This window comes from Orbicella faveolata, unplaced genomic scaffold, assembly GCF_042242905.1.
Source record: "Orbicella faveolata isolate gen_17 unplaced genomic scaffold, um_ofav_v1 contig_47, whole genome shotgun sequence".
Lineage (NCBI taxonomy): Eukaryota > Metazoa > Cnidaria > Anthozoa > Scleractinia > Merulinidae > Orbicella > Orbicella faveolata.
The window spans coordinates 9,053,220-9,077,539 of NW_028301577.1; the positions used below are offsets into that span (position 1 = coordinate 9,053,220).

At 38.8% G+C, this 24,320-nt stretch overlaps 2 protein-coding genes across 4 annotated transcripts in view; one reads left to right on the forward strand and one right to left on the reverse strand.

Annotated features, from left to right (window-relative positions):
* Positions 1 to 190: 190 nt before the first annotated feature.
* On the forward strand, positions 191 to 4,179 carry LOC110052621 (dimethylaniline monooxygenase [N-oxide-forming] 2-like). Its single transcript, XM_020758767.2, has 3 exons — positions 191 to 872; positions 1,256 to 1,941; positions 2,523 to 4,179. The coding sequence occupies exons 1-3, from the start codon at positions 260 to 262 to the stop codon at positions 2,841 to 2,843; spliced, it is 1,620 nt and encodes a 539-aa protein (XP_020614426.1). The 5' UTR covers positions 191 to 259; the 3' UTR covers positions 2,844 to 4,179.
* LOC110052618 (mediator of RNA polymerase II transcription subunit 13-like) overlaps positions 3,974 to 24,320 on the reverse strand; it is a 31,943-nt gene continuing 11,596 nt past the window's right edge. Inside the window, exons 4-26 of one of the 3 annotated variants that reach the window (XM_020758764.2) lie at positions 24,170 to 24,250; positions 23,065 to 23,210; positions 22,334 to 22,582; positions 21,502 to 21,625; positions 21,032 to 21,148; positions 19,660 to 20,385; positions 18,101 to 19,007; positions 17,642 to 17,770; positions 17,135 to 17,178; positions 15,496 to 16,235; positions 14,962 to 15,147; positions 14,745 to 14,842; positions 13,946 to 14,071; positions 13,537 to 13,657; positions 13,250 to 13,309; positions 12,612 to 12,756; positions 12,206 to 12,425; positions 11,685 to 11,888; positions 10,979 to 11,363; positions 10,186 to 10,353; positions 8,954 to 9,573; positions 8,373 to 8,473; positions 3,974 to 7,804 (exon numbers count right to left, since the gene is read on the reverse strand). In XM_020758764.2, the coding sequence (XP_020614423.2) occupies positions 7,654 to 7,804; positions 8,373 to 8,473; positions 8,954 to 9,573; positions 10,186 to 10,353; positions 10,979 to 11,363; positions 11,685 to 11,888; positions 12,206 to 12,425; positions 12,612 to 12,756; positions 13,250 to 13,309; positions 13,537 to 13,657; positions 13,946 to 14,071; positions 14,745 to 14,842; positions 14,962 to 15,147; positions 15,496 to 16,235; positions 17,135 to 17,178; positions 17,642 to 17,770; positions 18,101 to 19,007; positions 19,660 to 20,385; positions 21,032 to 21,148; positions 21,502 to 21,625; positions 22,334 to 22,582; positions 23,065 to 23,210; positions 24,170 to 24,250 (5,848 nt within the window). In that variant the 3' untranslated portion in view covers positions 3,974 to 7,653. Of the gene's footprint in view, positions 7,805 to 8,372; positions 8,474 to 8,953; positions 9,574 to 10,185; positions 10,354 to 10,978; positions 11,364 to 11,684; positions 11,889 to 12,205; positions 12,426 to 12,611; positions 12,757 to 13,249; positions 13,310 to 13,536; positions 13,658 to 13,945; positions 14,072 to 14,744; positions 14,843 to 14,961; positions 15,148 to 15,495; positions 16,236 to 17,134; positions 17,179 to 17,641; positions 17,771 to 18,100; positions 19,008 to 19,659; positions 20,386 to 21,031; positions 21,149 to 21,501; positions 21,731 to 22,333; positions 22,583 to 23,064; positions 23,211 to 24,169; positions 24,251 to 24,320 lie in introns of all 3 variants that reach the window. The other 2 variants (XM_089279613.1, XM_020758763.2) reach the window with 2 other exon arrangements.

Here is a 24,320-nt window from a genome sequence, read left to right on the forward strand (position 1 = left end):
AAAGCATGGGTTTCATCAAGAAAAAGATAAAAATAATAAATACAAAAGAAGTTTAAACGACATTGATGTCAAAAACAAGTAAATATACAGTTCCTGGATATAAACAATTTAAAAAATCTAAGCAAAATAGCAGCTTACTTGAATTGAAAAGGAATCAGCTCTTTGATCGATGTCACGCAACGCCAGTTCGGTGCATAGTGTGACGCCGGTGTCTTCTCACGGAGAGTGAGAGCGTTGTAGTTGAACTCCTACGCCATTTATGGCAGCAACCATGTCGAAGACAGTCGCTATTATTGGTGCTGGGGCGTCAGGTTTAGCTGCGATCAAGAGTTGTTTAGAAGTTGGGCTCGAACCGACTGCGTTCGAAAGCGATCCATGGCTTGGTGGTCTCTGGAGGTACACTGATTTAGATGAAAAGAAAGGTCGACGAAGCTGCGTGTCTTACTCGACTGTCACCAACACTAGCAAGCATTTGAGCTGTTATAGCGACTTCCCCGTGCCTAAAGAATGGCCTAACTACCTTCCACAGCAGCAGTATCTCGAATATTTTCAAATGTACGCCAAAGAGTTCGGCTTAGAGGAGAGAATTCGTTTTGAGACAACAGTGTTTGATGTGAAACCAGCTACAGACCTCAGCCAAAGAGCTCAAACTGATCGATGGCAAGTTCATTATCGTGATCACAAAGACAACGAACAAGTGGAAGAGTTTGACTTTGTAATGGTTTGTACTGGAGTGAACTGGGATCCCCACGAAACCAATATTCCAGGTTTGGATGGTTTTCCTGGTGACGTAATCCACAGTAGGGATTACAGAACATGGAAGAACTTTGAAGGAAAGCGCGTACTAATTGTTGGACTGGGAAACTCTGCAGGTCTGTTGGAGACACATTTGCATTAACTGTGTGTTTTAGTTTTGGTCTATCAACCAATGGAGAGAGAGAACAGACAGATTGAGTGATTGGTTGAGGGGAGCCAGACAGATAGACAGACAGACAGACAGACAGACAGACAGACAGACAGACAGGTTACCAGTCGTTTAGCCCCCAAGTCGATTAGCCCTTAGCCAGTTAGCCCATAACCAGGAGTCGATTAGCCCCATATTCATCAACTTCTGGTTGGAGCTAAATGGTTAGGAGCTAATCGACTTGCGGGCTTAACAACCGGATACCAACAGACAGACAATGTGATGTGCACAATCCTGACTGACTGATTGGCTGATTGAATGATGGACTAACTATTCCTTTTTTGGCTTCAGGGGATATCGCCTGTGATCTAAGTCACCACACACAGCAGGTGTACTTGAGTACTCGTAGTGGATCATGGGTGATATCTCGCTTGGTTGATGGGGGAGCACCTCTGGATGCCACGTTCCTAACAAGATTTTTTGATCTGATTCCAAAAAAATTCGCCAGTCAAGTGCTACGACAGAAGCTGGAAAACAAGTTTAACTCAGTCAACTTTGGCTTAGGAGTTGATGACAAGCCAGACAAGAGAGCACCAATCATAAACGATGAATTACCACACCGCATATTCACTGGCTCAATTCAAATCAAAGCAGACATTGCTGAGGTACAGGGCAATGCTGTCCACTTTGCAGATGGTTCTAAGGTCGAGGACATTGACGCAATCATTCTTGCCATTGGGTTTAAGTTCAGTTTTCCATTTTTGTCGGACAGTCTCCTTTGCCCAAAGGACCGGTATATTCCTCTCTACAAGTATGTCTTCCCGCCAAAGTTCAACCCAGGCACCCTTGCTGTTATTGGGGCAATACGTGTAAATGGCCCTGTCCCCCCAATTAGTGAAATCCAATCACGCTGGGCTGCGAGTGTGTTTGCTGGCAAATCGAAACTTCCAAATCATCAAACAATGGTGGAAGAAATTGAATGGAGACAGCATATGTTAGAAGCCAACACAATTAAGTGTTGCAGAGCCTTTCATTTGGTAAGAAAATTGAGAAAACGCCCTTTAAGAAAGCATACACTACAATGCCTATTTCTGTAACTTATGGTGGCCCACAACTGTCACAGCAAAAGGATTAGTCTCACAGCAAAGAAATAAACTCACAGCAAAAAGAAAACCCTCAACTGGTTTATTTATTCCAATAAACCTGTTGCATAAGATTTTGTTCAGCATTATGTTCAACGTGTTCATTGATGTCATGTGCCAACATTCAACATACTAAGTTATATGATAACACAATGCGTGCGTCAAAATGCGACATTGATCAATCATTGACCAAGTCAAAAACTGTTGAACTGCATACATGTATGTTTGGGTTTTAGAAAGAAGCAAAATGTGATCAGGCCAAATACTTGAGCACCACAAGTGAAGATAAACAAAACTAGATCATAGATAGGTCTGCAATGCATACATTTGTCTCTCTGTGATGATCATTAATTGTAAGACTGACTATGCTTGGAGCATGGCACAGATTATTCAGAATTTTAAGAAGTCAATGATGTCATGTCCTTTTGACTTCTATGTACAAAATGATTGATTTTCAAATTTGTACTTTCCCACAGGTAAACTACATTGCATATTCTGATGAAATTTCATCTTTGATTGGCGCAAGACCAAATCTGTGGCACCTCCTCATGACAGACCCAGAACTGGCCTTCAAGTGCTATTTTGGTCCCTGTGTACCAGCTCAATACCGATTGGTAGGCCCAGGGTCCTGGCAAGGGGCCAGGGATGTTATAATGGGGGTTGAAGAGAGCAAGGTGTGTCCACTGAGGACAAGGAAAACAGGCCTGGAGGAGACCCAATTGGAAAGGAAGAATTCCTACCTTCTGTGGGTGTTGGGTTTGGTTGTTTTTGTGATTATGTTTCTATTAATTTCGTAAATGAAAATTGAAAAGTAAATGTAAGGCCTTCGCTGTACAAAACATACTTAAACATCTTTAAACCAATGAAAATATCAATGTAGCACAGCTTCAAAAGCCTCCCCATTAAACTCAGTGTACTAAAGGGTCCATCGCAATCCAATGATGCAGTTCGCTTCGCCAGAAAAAATGTTTTCTTGCACAAGTCACAATTTATTTCTATTGGCAATGTTACAAAACAGTTGCTTCATGCTTTTAGCTGTACATCATTGAGTATTTTAATAACGACATGTACTTGGGAAGTTTCAAGAGCTCTCAAGGAAATGGAGTTGTTCTTGGCTGCACCTCTAGCAACTGTTATGCCTCTTTTGAAATCATCAAACATTTTGCATCATATGCAAGCAAAGCCAAAGTCTGAATCAATTTGAGATTTGACCAATTGTTTTAGTTTAGTGCATGTGAAGTACTTTGGTTTTAACTAGTGACAGAGTTGCAGTCAGAGTTGTAACAACACATATGACCTGGTAAAAATCAAAAGTTGGCATCCTAAGTGGAGTCATAAACTCAACAGAATCAGCATCAGAAGAATCAGAATGTTTCCATTTTGTTCCGATTCTGCCAACAACTCCGTCACTTATGACCCAGGGAAACTAGATTGTTAGAGTCAAAAGCAAAAGCAGTAGAACCTACCAATCACGATTCCTGGAATCCAGCATTGTGATTGGTTTATTCTTTGGCCTCTGTTAGCGACCCCAACAATCTAGTTTTCACTAGATCATATGCGACAGTCATAAGTAGAATCAGTGTTCTTTGTGCTATTTTCTAAATGTAATATAATTCTTTTTATCCTTGAGTGTAAATTGTGAGTATTTCCAAAATACAAATTTTAGCCTGTAATCCTCTGACATCAAATTCTGAGCAACATTGAAATTTGTCCCATTTTCAAAATGGTATTTTATTGTGAAAATATTTTAATTATTATTTAACCTAACACAGCCACAATTTTCTTTTAAAAGTGTTCTATCCAATGATCAACATAATTTTGTTAAGCATAAATTTGAAGTTGGTAGAGCATGAAGCTACAGCCATTTTAAGCATAAAAGATAATGGATCAGACATATGCAAACAAGTTAAACACAAGATACAAAATGTTTGACTTCGTATGTAAATATCATTTTATTTTCTATGACTGGGTCTTACAATATAATGTTTAATGTATTTATTACAATAAAAATGTCTATTAAATGCTTATGAAATAGAGTCTGAAAATAAAAAATATAGCGAAGTCTACCAATCTACGAGAAATTATCAGAAAATATGATTGCTAAGTCTGTCTAATAAATTATGTACATGGCCAGACAGACTTGTCTGTTGGTTTATAATTATTATGAGCAGACGAGAAGGGGGGAAATAACATTAGAGTTCTGGTCTGTTCACAAATAGCATCTTAATGACAATGATAATAATATTATTATCTACATTCCCTATCTACAAAAACCTGTCATTTTTTTTTACTCTACAACTTATCTGGTATTCCTCCATTTCAATCCAAATTGGTGATTTGTTTTACAAAAACTAACCACTGCAGAATAGCCTACCATCCACGCTTCTGTTTTAAATTAATACACTTTAAAATGTTAGACCAAGTGTGTGTTAAGAGATTGATATTAAAGGACTATAACACTCGATTTTACAGTTCCTGGACTTCTTTTGGTGAAATTTATCTCAGTACAGTTTTGAATTGAGCTGACCCAAAACTACAATTTTGAGATAATTCATTAGCAAAATAGCCACAGAAACATTCTTTGGCTCCAACTTGACACATGTTGGCTTTAAAAATTACATTGGCATACATGAAGATCTTACAAAAAAACTGGCCTAGTTTTACCAGAATGTTACACTTGTATACAATAGTGTGCAAAGACAGTTATCCCCACTTTATCTAAATTCTCCTTACTGGGCTTACAATTTCCTTCTTGAGAGAAATTAGTGTGCTTGTACAGTCTGAAATGACCATATCCTCAAATCTCCTCAACTGCTGCTTGAATTTGGTATAAAAATGAAGAGAGAAGTCGGAAGTTAATCACCCTTGGGGAGGGGAGTGGGAGAACATACTACAAAGAAAAAAATAACTTAATAAACAAACATTTTCATGTGAGATATCCAGTTATAAAGTTGCAAAAATCCTTTCATATTACATAAATTAATTAGTGAGGCTGAATACTGTAAACTGAACAATAGTCACTTTTTCACTGGCATGATTTTCTAAGGAGGCTATTTGAAATATATTATTTTACCTTTTTGTTAAAGAATAAGTGTTTCTAAACCACTTGTATTAAAATAGTTACTGGTAAGTCATTACTGTGAGTGAATGTTCAGTAAAATACAATAATTAGATTTAACACAACACATTGTGAATAGAAATCATAATCTGATAGTTAATTAAATGTACTACTAGTTGCAAGAACAAACAAAGAATGGTAGAAAAATAATTAGCCAAAATATTATTAAACATTATAAATAAGAAATGTAAGCTTCGCGTAAATGTGACACGTGCCAAACATGAAAGATCGTGAAGGTCTGCAGAGAGAACTTGCAACCAGGAATTTACACTCATTTCATACAATAAAATATGTCAATGACAGTTACTACATACAGTCATGCATAAATACATTGCTAAATAAATGACTGTGTGCAACTTACAATTCAAAATGGTGGGCCATAAAAATGCAATTTCATTTTTGTTTGTGTTGGATGACTTTTTGACATTACTCTGATGGTGTTTCAAATACCTCAGTAGGAGCCCTGACAAACTAGTCAAGAGATAGTTGTCGTAGAGTAGAACAATTATTGACAACTGTTAAGGCTTGATAGAGCTTTTCCACACAGCAGAGCCCTAGCGTTCACTGAATAGAATGCATATTTTGGCACTAAAAACTGCTGCTGTGATCACTAGGTTGTCAAAAATTGTCTGGAGACTAAAGAGAACTAATTGCCCTCAACAAAATTGTAGTTAGCCTTTTGAAAACAAAAACTCTTCCACTGTTGATGGCCAATTTGTTGTCAAATTTTTATTATCAATAATTTTCATCATCCATCAGCTTTTTAGCAATGAGTTTTTATTACTGGCAACTAACTCTCTAAGTCTGTCAGTACCCTAAAAGAGGCAGAAATTGTGTTATTTTCCTGCCTTCTAGACTAGGAAAACCAAACTAGAGATGACAAAAAGTCCAATCCAAACTTAATCAAGTAACAACTGTACATTACATCATACTGGCATTCTTTTCTGCAGCCTTGCCTCACGTTTTTCAACAAACCAATTTTCGCTTCTGGCAAATCCTTCTGTGGAAGTCACGACACTTGTGTTCTTAAAATTCTTAAAGAAAACTACTTACAATAATATATACGTTGGGACAAAATAAACGACTACCTTTTAAACAGAGAGGAAAAACAAGAGCTTGAAGTGAACTGGGCTAACGTTGAAAGTTGCAAGGAAAGGTAATTATTGTACTATAAACTACTGAGATGTCTAATGCTGCGATAAATATTTGTTCTTATGCTCAATCATGATTTACAACCCTTGACAATTGCTTAATACATTCTGCAAAGTGATATAAAATTATTCTGATGTAAAATGCATTCAGAGAATTCCCTTACCTACTTCATGTTAAAACAAAGCGACATGATTTATAAGAACCATGTGCTGATGCATCAACGCTGACCAGAACAATGGACTACTATTCTGTAAAATCTCATTGATATAAATAAGCAGACTATTCTCCCTTTTCAAGTAGGCTCTCACTTTTTCTGTTCTAGAATCCTAAGTAACTGCAAAGTTAAGGAGCACTGTCATTGCATAGTTAGTAAAAATTAGGGTAATGCTCAATTTCTTGGCGGAATTCTCTCTTAAGCCAAACAAGAGGATTTCATCCTTTATCCAAAATTGAACAAGAACATAAGTTGATAAGAGTTCAAACTCTCCTCATGATCTTTAGATGTTAGCTCTTCCTATCATTGCAAAGCATAACTGACTCTGATAGACTGTTCACATGTCAACAAAGAGCCCAGGGGTGCTCTGAGCTCGTCAATTTTGAATTTGCCAAAAGAGTTGACAAATTTCTGCCATTTGACAGGCAGATGATGTCAACTCTTGTGTAGCCTCTGCTTGTTTCACTGCATGCTGACAACTCTCATCAACTCCCAGCTGAGTTTCCAGTTAAAGTTGTTCATAATGTAAAACTAGTCTCTATTTTCTCCTTCCTCACTCCAGAATATTTTTCGAGTACTGTTCCAAACAGTCAAACTTGAATGACTTTCCTTTTATCAATGACAGTGATCCTTAAACAAGTACCAAGCTATCGTGCACACAAACATCTTCCTTGCTGAGCTTTAAGCTCCTTGAATTATGATTGAGACAAATAATATGAAATGATGTTACTAAATAAGAGGAAAAATTTTCTACATGAAAAATTGCAATAATACTTTGTTTAATATACATCTTCATATCTGGAGGATTTTTTTTCCTACACTAACTTGGTGAGAACATTTTATAGTCAACCAATAAAATGCATTTATAATAGTGAGACATTGCCGTCCATTTGGTGTAATTTACTATTTCATTAAATTATTAAATTAAAATTATTTATAGAAACTTGAAACATGTAATTGCTATTTCCGCCCTGTCCCCTTTGAAGAGAAAAAAAAACACAGCACATATTGCAACACTCTTTGAGAGATTTGGAAATTTGACACTTTGCTATTCAAATCTGACTATAAAACTAAATATAAGTACACTTGCAGATGTACATGTAATGAGCTTGGCTCAGTGACCTTATTGGGAAGACTGGTTTTCCAACAGCACAGAAAGAGTATCGTGAAGTTGGCATAACATATACAAATGGACAGGTAAACAGGAACGTCTGTCGCGGTTAACGGCATCCACAGTCAGCCATGAGAGTGCATCGTAAGTCTGAAGTATTGACCTGAGGATGTTAGGAGAAATAGGAGATTGATCACTTCTAGCTTAAGGCAATTTGAAATTTTCACATTGCTACATACATGGTTGCCACAAACATCACTTTTCAAAATTCCCTGACTTTTCACCATTAAAAATATAATTTCTCTGATCAAATATAACCAAATTTTAAATAGAGAAGCAGCCTCCAGCTTCTCCTAACAGCAGTCCTTTCCACCCATTTATTTAAGACTGATAACTTTACTAAAATGTTCACCTTCTTCGTTTAGGGAAAACATTGATGATGTCACAGTGACCTGAATTGTTTTTCCAGCCTTCAATGGAATTAAATTAGGGGTGTTATAATTTTTGTTTTTCTTAACTTTTCTTCAAATTGTCAATTTTCCCTGACTCAAAATAAAATTCCCAAACTTTCCCCTGACCTTGAAGAATTTTCTTTTTCCATGATCATTTCCTGACTTGTGACAACCCTGATATAGCATTACCATCAGTGATATCTTTAACTCAGTGTTCTAAGCCCACTTTGAGCCTTTAAGTTAAGCTGTGTCCCTTTAAGATGAGGATAAAATACCAACCTTAGAACATGACAGTGTGACTTTGTGGCCAGAGCATGCCAGGCTGTGACAAAACCATTAATTCCTTCCATCAAGTCCGGATTATGAATATGAAGAGCAGCCTGAGGCAAAGAAATAACAATCTTAAGTACTTGTTTTTTACAAACTGTCAAATTCATGACTATAGCACCAGAACAGCCAATAATTATTGCGTGCATCATTGCCGGACTAATCTAAAAAATTCACAGTTCTTTACCACGGTCCAAAGATCTGGAATTCCCTTCCTGTTAAAATCACTTCATTGTCAAGTTTTCCCAGTTTTAAGAAAAAACTGCTAGAGTTTTTAGTAAAATAATTACTGAACTGGAAAAGCTGCACACTGTTGCACTATTTATGTAACCAGATTGTTACGTATGAGGTGGCCTCAACTAAAAGCCTGATGGTTTCTAGAGGTCACCTCGCCTCACATTAAAATATTTATAAATACTGTACATTAAGTAAAAAGGTAAATAAACAGAATGAATGAATGAATGAAAAAGACCAGTTTACTGTTTTAAATATTTTCTGTGGAGAGGTTGCTTAAAAAACAAAAAATTCATTACCTTGAGAATAACAGGATCACTTGTTTCAGAGTGAGAGGAACTTGCCCAAAATGTTCCTGGCATCTTACCAGTCTGCACAGTGGAAATAATGTATCCCTGAGCATGAGGAACACAAAGACTATCTTCCCCTTCTTCCTCTTGAAAGTCCATAGTTGTCACATTTGCCATTGATGGGGAAGGAGTGGAGTGTAATGGCTGAAACGGCGAAAGCCTAGAAATTGGTTGAAATGGTGAGGCTCCGGGTGATGCTGACAACTTTGTTGGGTGTGACAGAGGTGATGCTCCCCGCATTGGTGAAGAATCCAGGGGTAACATACCAGTCGGTGACAGAGTGGGCGGAGATGTGTTTAATAATGGAAACAAATGCCGCAAAGGATCCTGGTCATTCTCATCATCATCCACACCGGCCAACAAAATATCTGTGTCTGTTACGACTGTCTCAGTGGTTGTGTCTGGTGGAGCATGCGATTTTGTGTTGGAATTTTTCCCAATGGAACATTTTAGAGAAGCAACTGGCATCACTGCAATGTAGGTGCGAGACACATCTGGTTTTGGAACTGAGCCAACTGAGGTGCGAGAGTTGCTGTTTCCCTCAAATAAGGCATTGACCTTTGGTAAAGCTGAAAGAAAAAATACAGATTGAGCATTTCAATATGTCAGCTTGCTCTAAACAGTAACTAATAATACCTCAAGGTAAAGCCTTCAAGGTTGAGTGTTTTGTCACAGCTCATTAAAGATAGTATTGAAATAATAAGCAGCGCTCTGTGTTTAACACGCAAAGAAGGTTGCTAGAGGGTTGCTGTAATGTACTTTGAGAGGAAGCTGGTTTTCATGAGGGTCCCCTATCCAGGTCAAATTGGAATTTAAAAACAATGCAGTAGCAAAGACAAGGTGTTGCATGTTAATTTCTTGATATATCAAAATACACTCCTCTTGAACTTTAAGATGTACTGTAAGTTATTAGGGTAGCATCACAAATAAGCTGCTAACAGACACCTGTAGGCAGACATCCTCTGTAAGCCGACCCAAGGCAAGTTGCTAAAACAAACCTGGCATAAACACTGGGTTTTCTTCCAAACATCTAAACTACAAAACAAGAGGAATGGGGCTAGCCAGCAACAAAAACTTGACACAATATAAAATTCTCCCAATTAATGTTACAAAAAATGTACGGAAGATGTACATGTAGAGAGATTTTGCAATGTTTGTATTGTTTTCTAAGAAGGATTTACCTCTTGCCATGTACAGCTTGATTGATGGTTCTGGTTCCAATGATGTGAGACTGGTTCCTAGGATTGCCGGGCGATTTTTCTGCTTCATTGAAAAACAAGCTTTGCAGTTGTCCTTAAACATCTGGTCCCCTGCCATTACAGACGTCTTGCTCAATATTTCTTTCCAGTCTACAAATGAAAGGAAAAAATGACATTCAGATGCAATGCATGTTTCAATGGGATCTCATGAGGTAGTATGACTCCAAACAAGAAATTTTGGGAATCAAAGTTCCCTGAGTTTAAGAGTTAGCTTTGATTTCAAATTAATGAAAATGTAAGTTGATATTTCAGATTTTGGTGCTTTATTTTCACATATTAACTAATAGAACAAGCAGTGAAGCACATGCATTTAAACAGCACGTAGCCTGCACTTGTTAACTTCATTAACTTGACTGGTAACTTTGTGTTAAAATCTTTAAATTCTAGAGGGAAGGGGTAGTGTCTCATACTGTAACAGCTACTGCATCTTAAGATCAAGATTTTAAGATTACCAGTGTCGTCGGGCTATAATGTTGTTACTGGTGCACAAGAAATGCCTGTCTCTACCCCAGCATACGTATTGGTACTTGTATTTATTTATCATCTTTTTAGTTTTTGTTGTCGCAGACTGGAATTTCATCGACTGGGAGGGGGGCAACAAAACTACAAGCCACTACATGCTTAATACATGTACTTCTCTTCCACTGTATCTACTTAGTAATGCACACAAACATGTGCAAGAGTGATAAACTAATAATGGGGGTAATCCCCTCACCCTTCAATTCCTCAGGCCCAATCCTTCCCAGTTTACTAATCACCAGTCTCCAAGGAACAAGTGATGTTGCAATGACACCCTGACAAAATTCCCATAATTTGATGAGGGCCTTTGTGCGAGCAGCAGTCTTGCGTGGCCTTCCATCAGGCCTAAGACGTGGTTCAATTGATATAACAGAAGATTCAATGAGTTCTCCCACACTATCTGTGCAAACAGCAAGAAGATAACTATCGTCATGAGAAAGACAATAGCCACAGTATAAAACAGAGGCATTCTGTGTCAACCCCAACAAATTTGACCCAGTTTCGTCAGCAGAGTCCGGTGGTGGCAAAGGTATTGGATGGCAGAGGACGTATGGTGCAGAGTAGACTTTGGCATTCTCCACCTGGAACAATACAAGAAAAAAGTACGAGAAAAAGGTTATGAATTTGACTGTTCACTGTACACATAGTGATCTAAAATAAGACCGCATTTAGATGCATGTAAAAGGTGAGGAGAGTACGACAACCTGCTTTAAGCTTCATGTTTACAGTGAGATGGTAACACAGTTACAGATGTTTCTATAACCAAGGCCTGGCCGTGTACCCTATTACATATGCCCATCATACCAAATATCATTACTTTAAAGGAGGCCTCTGCCAATCATGTGTTTGATTGTTTCTAAAATGAAAATGCAATTTAGAACAATGAGAAACCATTTGCTCACCTCTCTCTGACGAAGCAAAGCCTCATGCCTTGCAGCTGGTCCAAATCCTGTTAAGGATTTAGCATTGATATTCAGCTGTAAGCTCTTACGACATCGAGAAAAAACAGAGAAAGCCAAGCACTTGAGCTGTTTCACAACTGAAAATGCTGCATCACGACTGCCAGTGAGCAAGTCAACCTGAAGAATCTGTTGAATTGGAACAACCTGGCCAGGTAAAAAAGATACAATTAGTCACAACTTAATCACAAGGAGCAATATTTTTACCTGCACCTGCAAGAGCAATCTCCCACCTTGGTGTTTAAAAACACATGCCCATCTCAAAACAATTTAAAACAACAGAGATTGGTGATCAGAGAGGTGGCACAGCTGAGAGTTTAAGGGAGCTGTAAAGGTCCCTGGCTCAACTCTTCCACCCTGCCACTGACAGACAGACAGACAGACAGACAGACAGGCAGGTAGATAGACAGACAGGCAGGCTGGCAGGCAGACAGGTAGATGGACAGACAGGACAGCTGATGTACCTGAAAGATGATGTTCTTTTTGCCATTTTCTGAAATGTCTGGTATTATGTCCGCAATGCATCGCAAGAGTCCCAAGTATGAAGGAAAACTCTCCTCTCTTGAATTGCTACTGAATGGGTTCACAACATAAACTACAACTGTGGGTGGGTCCTCACTGTTCTGCTCACTTTCCTCTTCTCCAAATGCTGATGGAGCTTGCTCTGAATTTGGAGTCCCAGCACTGAGAGAACAAAATAGATTACTTAAGAAATCTAAGGGTAAAAGTTAAGACAAATCTTGCTATATACCTTGTAGGCCTTTTAGATACAATACAATGTTAGAACCCAAACCTGTGGCTTCCTTCCATGATACATGTACCGGTACATACCATTACTATGGTAAGAATGCAGTTTTGGCATACACCTACCTGTTACCACCAGTTTTGTTTCCAGTGTCCATGCCAGATCTTTCACTGTCCATCCCAAACTTAGATGGTAACTTCTCATCTGATTTGTCTCCCTTTTCACAATCCAACAGGTGCCTGTCTAGATTTAGAGATGCAAGATATGGTCCTAAAAAGAGATAATCACATATTGATCCAGGTTAGAAAATTGTGTTTATCACCTTTGCCTAGCTGGCTCACCACACCCAGCTTTCTGAAGAAGGAAGTGACAAGGAGTGTTGCTTCTTCCCATGGATGGGAAGCTAATCCATTGCATGAAACTCCCAGGGTTCTGTCAGGTTGCACCAGCACTTTGCCGATACCCATTTGCTCACCTGGGTGTAGAGCTACTGTGCGGGTAATGTGTCTTGTCTGAGAACAAAACACTGTTTGATCCAGAGTACACTAGCTCACTATATCTCCCACAGCATGTACAGCATGTACCTCCTAGTCATAATATAAAACATTACTCAACTGGTACCCCTATTTATTCACCTGGATATAGAGACATGCAGTAAGAGGAAACCTTTCTCCCAAGAAAACCTAGAATTTACACTAACATCTAGTGCAATAACCATAACACCTTCTATATTACAAATTGAGTTATACAAAATTTCACTTACCTAAATGATGTTTAAAACCTTGGGCATACAGCTTGAGCTTTGCTCCATCAGAAGAAGCATCTAAAATATTACAAAACAAACCTCAAAATACTATACTGAACAAACAGAATTTCCCCTAGTAAGTAGTCCTAAACTTGAATAAGTGAAACAACATCAGCAGGAATTTTCTCATGCTCTTAAACATTCACTTCTGTTATCATAACTCTGTGGAAATAATCAACCTTTTTTAAGATTTCTACTAGCAGTGGTTACCAAGAGACTGACAAAATGTGCAACTTCTTAATCACCTTGCTGCGTAAACCAATCATCGACCGGTTCTTTTGCAAGCTTCAGTGACTTTTGCCCTATGCGTAGTATTCCATCTCTTAGCACCTTGGTGATGGCGACATGTTGACCAAGACGACAAGTCTACAAAATAACACAGAAAGTCCATACACTGTCAGTGACCATGAACTGCATGTGAGTAGAATCTTACCTACGGAAAGCAGCACCCTGATTTGCCACTGTCAGCATACTTATGATTCACAGCCATCAGGGTGCCATGCGTCACACAGAGAATGCACATCTACAAACATAAGGCCCGCTAGTATCCTTTCTTCTTTTGACTGACTGCTTCTTGACTTTGGAAACCCTGATTACTTTTACAAGTTCTCACGCAACTATAAGGTCTGTTTTAGAAAGGAAATACCAACATACCTCGTAAACGGCACTGAACTCTTTGAAAAACAACTTCACACTGTTCAGCACTAAATCATTTTCTGGGGCCACTACAATGTATGCCACATCTCTCTGACAAGAGTAAGGTTCAAGCAACAGTTTCTCCTGCAAAATACAGATAGAAACAATTAGGTTAAGGTATGTCCAATACTAGTGTGAAAGTTCTGTCTGTGAAGGCAGACTTTGGTTTAGAAATGATTTTTGAGTTCAAATTTCATCAAGTGATTAGGAGATATGAAACTTTGTTCTTTTTTTCTCAAGTCATAAAAGCACAAGTTGAATTTTTGGGGAACAAGAAATGCTGTTGGAAAATGAGCTGCAGGCAAGTGTTTCCATGTGTAGCAGTTTTGAGGTCTCCCTATATCTCTTTGCTCATACCATCATTATGTGTCCACCATTCATTCTAGATCTGTGTTTTTATTATACAAGTACAGCTTTTTGTGCATGCTCTCTTACGGGGTGTTTTCTAATTATTATGCTTATCAAAACACATTAATAATTCTTCAAGTATATACAAAGGAAATCATGGCTATTTTTGGATATTTGATCTTAGTCAGCATAGATTGTTACAATTTTATTTTTCCATTTTCTTCTTAGTTTTAGTTGATTGAAAAGATAATTATATCAAACACTCAATACAGTGTTTGGCCACATTTCCAAACACTTCAAAATTCATCAGAAATTCTCCACTAAAAGTCATATTTTCAACTCTCTTCTCGATGTTTCAAAACGTGGTCGGACACGGTCTTTCATGTTTGATAAATTACTCAAAACTCACCCAGAATTGTAAGGCAATAGGAGAAAGGGACATCCAATCTCCTCCATATCCAACTGTAACTGAAGGAATGGGCTGTGCACGGGGTGTGTCCTCATTACCTACAGAGAACCAGTCAGTCAGTTAAGCAACCAGCACTTTCTCCCCTTAACTAAATTACAGTTTACAGCAAAGTACTAGTTAATTATTACTAAATACTAGTAATTAACTATGGACTGACCTTTTGTTGCCAGATGGTGGAGTTGCCTCCAAGACAAAGGTCCTTGAACCACTGTTCCATTGGGCTGCTCCCATGTTTTTCGACTTGTTGATTTTTGCAGGGCATCCTGCATTAGCTGACGAAGGTAGTTGAGGGCGTCAACAGCAGTTGGATGAGGGACGCTCTGCAAAATGCCATTCTCTGGACCTTAAAGGAAACATTTAGAAAGAGTTGTAAACTCCTTGGTGGAAGTTTCGTAAGTGGCTATCGCTGGAGATCATACACTGAAGCCCAAAAGTAGCCATCTACTTTCAAATTTGCTCGTTAAACATACTGAAAAGTAAGGGTTAATGAGAAGTTAGCTCTCCCTTGTGTTTTAAGTCAGCAGCTCAGAAATCAAAGAAGTCATTTTTTTAGCCGGCAGCCAGCACCTAATGAGAACCCTGTATTCTTGTTTGATCAGACTACAAGTTTGAGATGCCACTGATCTCAAAACTAGTCACTTGTGCCACATTTAATACATCAGTCCTGGAATGTATATGGTAATTTACTCACCTTTATTTTGTGACCATGCTCCTGACACCTGCTTCACAATCCCATGATGTGCTTTTAACATGAGCTGATACTTCAAGTTGGCACATGACAAAGGTGATGAACATTGACTCACAATCTCTTCTAGCAACGAAAAGGACACTTGTGACGAAACGATCGCAGTTGATCCACGTCTTTTTGCACAGAGCAATGTTGAGCCCTCTTTTTTAACTTCAAGAACAGGTTGAGGAACACCTTCCTTTTTAAGTGGTTTCACATGTTCAGACAAAGTTGCATAAACATCATCAGGAAACAATCCTGTGCCAGCAGTGAATTTAATTCCTTCGAGTGCACCAAATCCGCAAACACACCAATCAGAGCTTTTACCTTTGCTTAAAGTCCCCTTCAGTGGTACACCCTCAGAGGATGCTGCACATGAACAGAGACTTACACTGTCATAACTTTTGTCACTAAAGTAGTTTGCAGACGAGTCCGATAAAGTGAGAACCTTTGATAATGAATTCACCTCTGGAAGTGTCGTTTGAAACACAGGTTTCATAACCAAGCTACTTCCATGAAAAGCCTTTGGAAATTGCGTTGGCAAAGAAAACGATGACACTGATGATGCTGGAGAGGCAGGAGACATTGCCACAGATGTCAAATGTTTGACATCGCTATTAACACTTGCAGGATGGGTGTAGGTGTAACCCACTGCCGGTGAGGGAGTGCCAATGGCCACATCACAATTTAACATATCAGGGGCACTAAGGAATAAAATTAAGAGTAAAACAATTAGATTTCCTGACCACCTTATTCTTGGCAAAGTCGAATGCTCACTGCTTGATGGGTAATGCCAGACATTATTAATCCAGTCAGAAATAACTTGAGACCCCACTTGAAAAAAACAATTTTTCACCTTGTTATTGTAAGATAGTTGTGTGCCATTATGTAGATTTGTTGGTATGTAGGTTACGTAACAATTATGCTAAGAAGTTGATATTTAAGGAGTTTGTCCATTAGGAGTTGTCACTTAATGGCATGGCCACTTTTGATCACCTCATTCTGGTTATTTTGTTTTAGTAAAATGTCCCTGTTTTTTGTTTACATGTAGTACATTTGTTGTATTAAGAAGTTTCCTAGGGCTGCTTAAGGTGCCTTTGTTACAATAAACTATGCTAGGGCTGTTTATGTCTGATCAATACACAAGAAGCCCCCTCCTATACAACTGGTGTTTTCTTACTTGTACTAAGTTAGAAATTATTTTGTTTTCGTTTCACTGCAGAGTGATTAGACAACAAGTGTACTTTAAAACGAGGAACCATCTTAAATTTCCAGGAAATAAATTTATTCAATTTTCCATGAATGGGGGAGTCCCTGACTTGCTTTGCCTACAAAAGTTTTTATTTACAACAGCTTTCCCTTTGAGCAGTTGTATGTTCAACAACAAGTCTTGTAAATAGCCAACTGGCCAGCCTCCATCCAGTTGGGATTTTCAACTAGTTTTAAGTTCTATTAATTTTACAAAATTTTTCTTCATTTATAGTGCCCCCAATAAGCACAGAACATTCCTAGTAAATACATAAAGTGACACTTGAATATAGTGATATATTTTTCTTTCATTATTTTTTTTAATGAAAGAATAAGTAGGTGTTATTTCACTGACCTTTCCACTTTGGTGACTGATAAAGTCCATGTCTTTGGGGATACCTGCAACAAAATTATCACAAAAATAAGATTAACAAGTTGTAGAAGAGGAAAGTAAGGCCCCGCCCAAACTACGCCAAAGGAATTTGAACATGCAGCTTTATTTCTACGGTAAGGCCTACCATCCACGCTAATCCACATGAAAATTGAACTTTTTGAAAACAGTCTTCAAATTGGAGGAATTTCAAAACATCAGCTTTTCATTTTCGTGTGGATTGAAAACACACGAAAATAGAAAACAGAGCTTTTTGAAAACCATGGTATCACGATAATCGTGCGATTTCCCTGCCCAAGTATTTTTCAAACACAAATCCAAAATAACTGGTAATTTGTGCTTTTTCTAATTCCTGCAGCCCAGTGTGGATGGAAAACATTTTATGTATTTTCAGAGTGAAACCTCCATTTTTAAATTCCTCCAGCGTAGCGTGGACAGGGCCTACGGATGAATTTTGTCCTTTCTACCAACCTGCCAGGATGGTGAGTACTGCATCCCGGAGGGGAGGACTTTATAACTTGGCAGACCCAGTACAGCTTCAAATGAGTAGGAAACAGGGAACTCTTGGAATTTAGGAATCTCAAACACAGATCCAAGTTCCTAGAAAAAAAATAAAGATATTCAACAATGCAGCAAAAAAGAAGTATTCAATGATGCAACAGAATAATTCAAAACAATAATTTGATACACAATAAACAAACTTAATTGATTTTTATCCGTCTTTTACATGTAGCACAGCACACAAAACAAATCTTTACACATAATTTTTCCAGATGTAAGACAATATCTTCACATCGGTATTTTCAAATTGATTCAATTAATTTTGCATTTTAGAAAGATAAGCTAGTCAAGAAAAGCTCAAGGTAATCTTTTCAAGCCAGATTGCTCTTATGTGGATCAAATGAAAATAAATTCTTTGAGCAAACAAACCGTTGGACTGTGCTGTTTATCCTGTTCCACGTCAACACCTGTGAAGTGCATCAGATGATGAGACTCTGGAGAGAGCATGGCACTGTGCACTATAGTCTTAACACTTCCTGGACTGATGTAATCATTGCCTACAGAACAGGGTGGAGAGTGTGACACTGTTTCCAGAGACGGAGGCGTGGGGAACATGCGCTGCAAATCGTGTTGTGCCACCACGCCTGTATTTATCATGGAATGATGAGGATTAATGTTTGTGATTGAGTCAAAAGGCGGAGCCTGATGAGACACAAAATCCATCTTTAAGGATTTGGACTGTCCTAACTCATCATCCTCCTCATCAGTGTCAAACAACTGATCCAGGTCATTAAGTGTCACTGCTAGGTCCTGTTCTGTCATAAGATTTGACGACCGAGGGATAGGGTCGTGTTCATCATCTGAAGATGAAAAACTGGGAAATGTTCCTTTCTCACTCTTCTGTGGACTGGGCTTTATTTCTTCAACCCCTTTTGATAGCTGCTCTTTTTCATCTTGCGGTTTCTTGCGGGAACTAGTTCTTCGATTTTTTACCCGCGATGGAGGTTTACCAACATCTGCTGGTACAGGCATTGATGGACTGTCACTAGCTGTGGCACTACTTCTCCTCCGGGGAGGCTTGTTTGACGGAACCTTCACTTGGGTTGGAGATTTTATGAGTGGCTGTATCATTTCTATTTCTTGATCCTCAGGTTGAGGTGTGAATGGATCAGAAAGAGGTGTTGTCACTGGTGATGGCTGAGAGCTATTCCTACGTCCCTTTAGTCGACCTCCTCCAGTGCTGTCTGATCTGGATCTACTAGTAGAAGATTCTCGTCTCCTTTTGGCAGGTGAAGGAACACACTCAAAACCACCATCAGTTGAAGGTCTCTTGCCACTACAGTGGGAAATAAAGAAAAACCTTCAGTTATGGAACAGGAAGTGTATGAAATAAATCTTAGTATCCATGAAGGTGTGTATAATAACATGAATTGTTGTAATATTGGGAATGACACCAAAACTGATATTTCCAAATGGTGCAAAACATCACAAGCCAACGTAAATTATGAGTAATTGTACACACACTGTACATGTATGTACAATTAAAACTATCAAGTCTTTATTCATGGTGATTGCTAACTAAGAACTACAGAAAATCCCCACTTTACAGGTGCCTTTACCTTTACCTTTGCCTGTTTGATACAGACACCTGCTTAGTACGGACAGTTTTGTTTGTCTGAAAACAAAAAATTTCATACAAGTTCTCTTACATTGGGCAGCTAGCAGGGACACTGCTTAATAAGGGCAATAAACAGCTTCCAAAGTACACACATACTGTCATAGCTGAATCACCACAGATTAGATGTTCAGTGGAAGTCTTGACTGGTAATAACCAATTGCTGTTGCACTCCTTTAACATGTGATAACAGTAAGTGTGCCAAAGTAATCACCTATCCCAGCCTGCATAATAACACTGGTAACAGTAGTAGTGAGTTTTTTCTGACCTTGTAAAAATGAATGCTTTATTGCATATAAATGTTGTGACCTACCTTTCCCACAAAGTTGGTTCTAATGGAGTCTGAGGTGTCAAAACATCCTTTGGTATTGTTAGATCACCAACAGGACGGCAGTCCAAAGGATCGCCAGGTAGTGGAGGGACACTAAAGTCATCTTCTCCAGGCAAGAGGTAACAATTTTGTTCTGTGTCCTCTTTTTTGTCAATGTACTCCTTGCTAACAAAATCATCTCCAGAAACCTCTTGTTCCCTTTTAACCAATATCTCTGCGAGTCCATTACTTGTAACTAAGGCCTGTGACAACATCATTGATGAGTTGACCCTCAGTAGTGAAGCAGAAGGCTGCAAAACTTTAGGCTCCGACTTAACACTGATCACATGACTGTTTTGTCCATGCATTCCTGTTGTATTCTGCAAAGCTGTTGTTTGACCCTGCAGAGAATACTTCTTAGCATTGTGTGGGAAGGCAACTTCCGCATGTCTCTTTTGAGTAACACTAGTCAATATGTTCGCTGTGGGTAAGCCCTTTGTCATAGCTCCGACATGACTTTTGACTGCTTCAGGCCTGTCTTTATCAATACTCAGGCGATGGTGAAATGGCGCCAGTGGCTTCTTCTTTTCTTTCTTTAACTTTGCACTGTTTTGGCTTTGTTGTTGTGAAGTTTGCTGCTGCTGCTGTTGCGATGAAGGTAAAGGATGACTTGGCGATGGGATTGGCCGTGTAATACCAAATGACCGAACTTGGGTTGGGGCCTTAGGCCTAGAAGGAACATACCAGATCAAACCATTAGCTTATTTGATGCAATTTTCACCACTAGCCCTCTCAGAAAACTATCATCAACACTAACAGTAAAGGAGCTTAGTCATATTTTTTTGAGCATGTACAAAATTACTTTTAAATTGAAGGAAACCTGAAAATACTTAGATAGGAAAACACCAAAGAGATACATGTAATAATAAGCCATAAAGAAGCAAGGATGGTTAAGGATGGAGAAGATTAACACCGATTAGAAACAAGGAAGTTGAATAATTTAGGCTAAAATTTTCAAGATGTGCAAACATTGATGTACAATGTAGCTCCTTTAAGATTACTCTTTCCTTCAAAATCCTCACTTGCCAAACACAAAATATTAAATCATTCACTCTTCAACAGCTGAAATTTAAAACTATTCACTAAGGGCATCCTACTCTGGAAAGAGTTCTGCAGATCCTAAAGGATAATAAGTAGCGTTCTTCATCACACTACTGAGCTCTCTTTACACTTTGTTGTCAGAATCTCCAGCCCCTCTGGGTAGTGAATTATTTACAGGCTGTAGATTGGCTTAGTGACCATACATCTTAACTCTGTCTGGTATCTGAAATTTATTGCCACTGTAAGCTGAGTATGGTCTGCTGCCAAGGCTCACCTGCTGATGTTACTACTTGATGTACAAGAACATGAAGTGCGCTTAAACGGCTCCTCAAAATCCCACTGTCCTACTGGTGAAGGTGCTTTCGAAATGGAGTTGAGAGAGGAGCTTTTGCTGGAAAGAAATCAATTACAAGTAGTTCCATATTAATGTTTACTTGAGAATCTTGTCATTTATTGGTCTGGGCTTTCAAGATATTTGTTTAGTTTCCCCACAGAATGTCATCACGAGTTTATGTCTGGAGAGAGAGCTAAGAACTATCAGAATAATAACTGGTATTATCTTTGATAAGTGCTTGTCCTGACGAAAACTCTTTGATCACATTTTGTAAATAGCCAGCTGATCAGCTTCCAAGCATTTGGGTTTCTTAATACATTTGTTGGTGTGTCCACAATTAACAAAGCAGTCTTAAATCTGTGTTTCACGACAAAAAAATTCCCCCCGTTAGGTCACTCAAGTTTACATACTTTGGTGCAGGTTTGGTAACTGTGATCTCCTGCCAAACTTCTTGCACCAATGAATGCGTCAGTTTCTTCTTGTCAACAACACCAGGAGATGTAGTCTTAGGTGTCGGTGGCCGATTTGCAGGACCTGTAACAACATCTGCAGTGTTGGGATCAAGAGGAGATGCTGGAGGGGTTAGTGATGTTGGACCAGTGCTGGTCACTGTATCAGTTCTGGTTAGCACAGACCCATCTGCAGATTGTTGAATGTGAAGGGTTAGGAGGTTACAAGAGTTAGTTCATGGCTGACGAACAGGGAAGTTCATTGAATCGTCACTGGCTCAAAGTTGTATTTTCAAACTCGGTTATCGATGTTAAAAGTTAAGTGTTAATCAATACATGCACAGACTTCAAACAAACTCTATTGTATGAAACACTTCAATCTGCACAGCTTGGATGATCCAAACTAAAATAATATCTGATGATACAGTATTTACCACATTGCCAGACTACATTTTGTGTTCAAAATAGGCCATTTCCAAGTTACCTTGTGTCTCTGTTTTGAAATGAGTACTTGTGCAAAACCTTTCATTATGAAAATGACTTTGATTTGCATGAAAATGAACCTGCAGGCAGAGCACATTCTCATATGAATGGTTTTCCATGAAGACTTATTTTGACACAGAGGCAAATGGTAAATCGGAGATGGCCTAATGACTTTCACAACCAAAAGCTAAGGGCATACTAAAAGTGACAACAAGGCAAAATTCTTTAAAATTAACATCACCTAGAATGCACTATCCTTACAACTTAGCTAATGATCAAGAGGCACAAATCCCTATCTTTTGACACCCACCAGCTCTCTCCTCGTGAGGCACCACGACATACATGGAGGGATACCACATCTGTGTCTCTTCCACAACAACCAAGACTGCCGCAGGAACACCCTTGTCGTGACATTGACTTGCTGACTCGCTCCAGTCAGAACTGAAGTCCAGTGGATAAAACTTCTTCCACTCTTCAACAAGTTTACTTGAAACCATCTCGTCCAAGTGACTGGTTTGACCAGTCAGGAAACCCGACAGTCCATAAGGGCCTAATAACACTGAAAATAAAGCAGCACTTGGTTACTTCTAGTAACACATGGGTTTGATAGGGGAGAAGGGGGAAGGAAACCAGGAGTAAAGGGTAAAGAAGTATAGGGAAGGTCGGAAAAGAAAGAACCAGAAGGATTCCAAGTTGCAGTCACTAACAAGGGTATGGTCTGGGTTGGGGGGCAGGACAACAGAAGTAAAGAGGGCATAAAATCTATGGGAGGTCAGAAAAGAGAGAAAGAGAAACAGCATACTCAAAGTGACTGGGACTGGGAAATTTAATAGCATAATACTAACATTGCACAATGTTTTGTGAGAGAAAAGGAAAACAGAGGTGGGAGCAAGGAAGGAGGAGATAGGAATCAGGATACCCTCCCTACCCAAACCCTGCCCCTCCCTATATATGTCATGTTTAAAGTTGTTTTTCTTTTACCCTATCTCAAATGAAACCTTATAATCTACATTGTGGGTAACACTAAACCACTGGCAATACCTGGAAGTCCTTCTTGTCGGGTTGCAGCAACTGCTACATCTTCAAGTGTAAGATGGCGTATCCTTTGCTGTCGTTGAATTTCTACAGCTGTGCAAACGGAACTCTCACCATGGATAAAGAAGGAGAAGGAGAAGGACAGATGATTTCTTGTGGTAAGAAAAAAAGAACAACAGTCATTAAGTTCACTGACATCAAAGTGTCTTGTAGCCTCGTTAGTAAGATGATGGATGGTGTTTAATCTCAAGCTGTGTTCACACTAGGCTTAAACATGCTTAGTCCGATCATGAATGAAACAAGTTTTACTATGAAACATGTTCACATCGGGTGGTGCATTGAGCAACTCATGATCAAAACATGTTGTTTCTTATCATTATTGAAACTACCTCACAAGGTTGTTTTGATCTCAAGCAAATGAAACACATTCAAGATTTGAAAGAACATCGTTACAAAACTTTACAAAAAGAGTTTAATGGTTTACATGTGTCACAAAACCACATAAATTATAGAACCAGGCATGAAACATGTTTGAGATGGGCACGTAATGTGAATAATACAACTTCAAACATGATTAAGAGAAATGTGTTTTGTCAAAACATGTTTTCTCTAAACATGTTTCCGTGCTGGTGTGAATGAAGTATCACTCAGAGTTCATTAAGCTATAAAAAATAGAGTACTTAGAGAGGACGCCACATCAGCACTGGCAGCTCATTTTTATGTGGGTCCTCGATCCTGGTCTTATTGGAATTTGGAGATGTTGGTTTTTGTGGACTCTCAGAGCAAGAAGAGAACCAACAACAAACTCAACCCACATATGGCACCGGGCCAGAATCGAACCCGGGTCATACTGGTGGGCAGTGAATACTCTCACCACTACACCATTCCTGCTCCCTAGGGGATGGAGGTGTTGGCCTCTACCCTAGGGTCAGTATACATGGGTTCCAGCAAATTTGGAAGGAAACATGAGAGTTCAAGCTCAGTTTCACTCCACCCAGGGAGCCCAAATGCATTCTGGCAAATCTTAAGGCCATCTTGACAACTTTTCTTAAAACTCATACTTTCACAAACCACAGATTATATGTTATACCAAGTCAGTTTAGCAGCCCACCTTGAATTTACAGTCCCACTGTTTTCACACGGCTTTGTGAACCACTTTCCCAGACGAACAAATTTCTTCGATAGCAAACATCTAAAAGATTAAAAATTGTAGCAAAACAAGACAGAATATACATGTATCGTATGTGTACATGCATAATTAA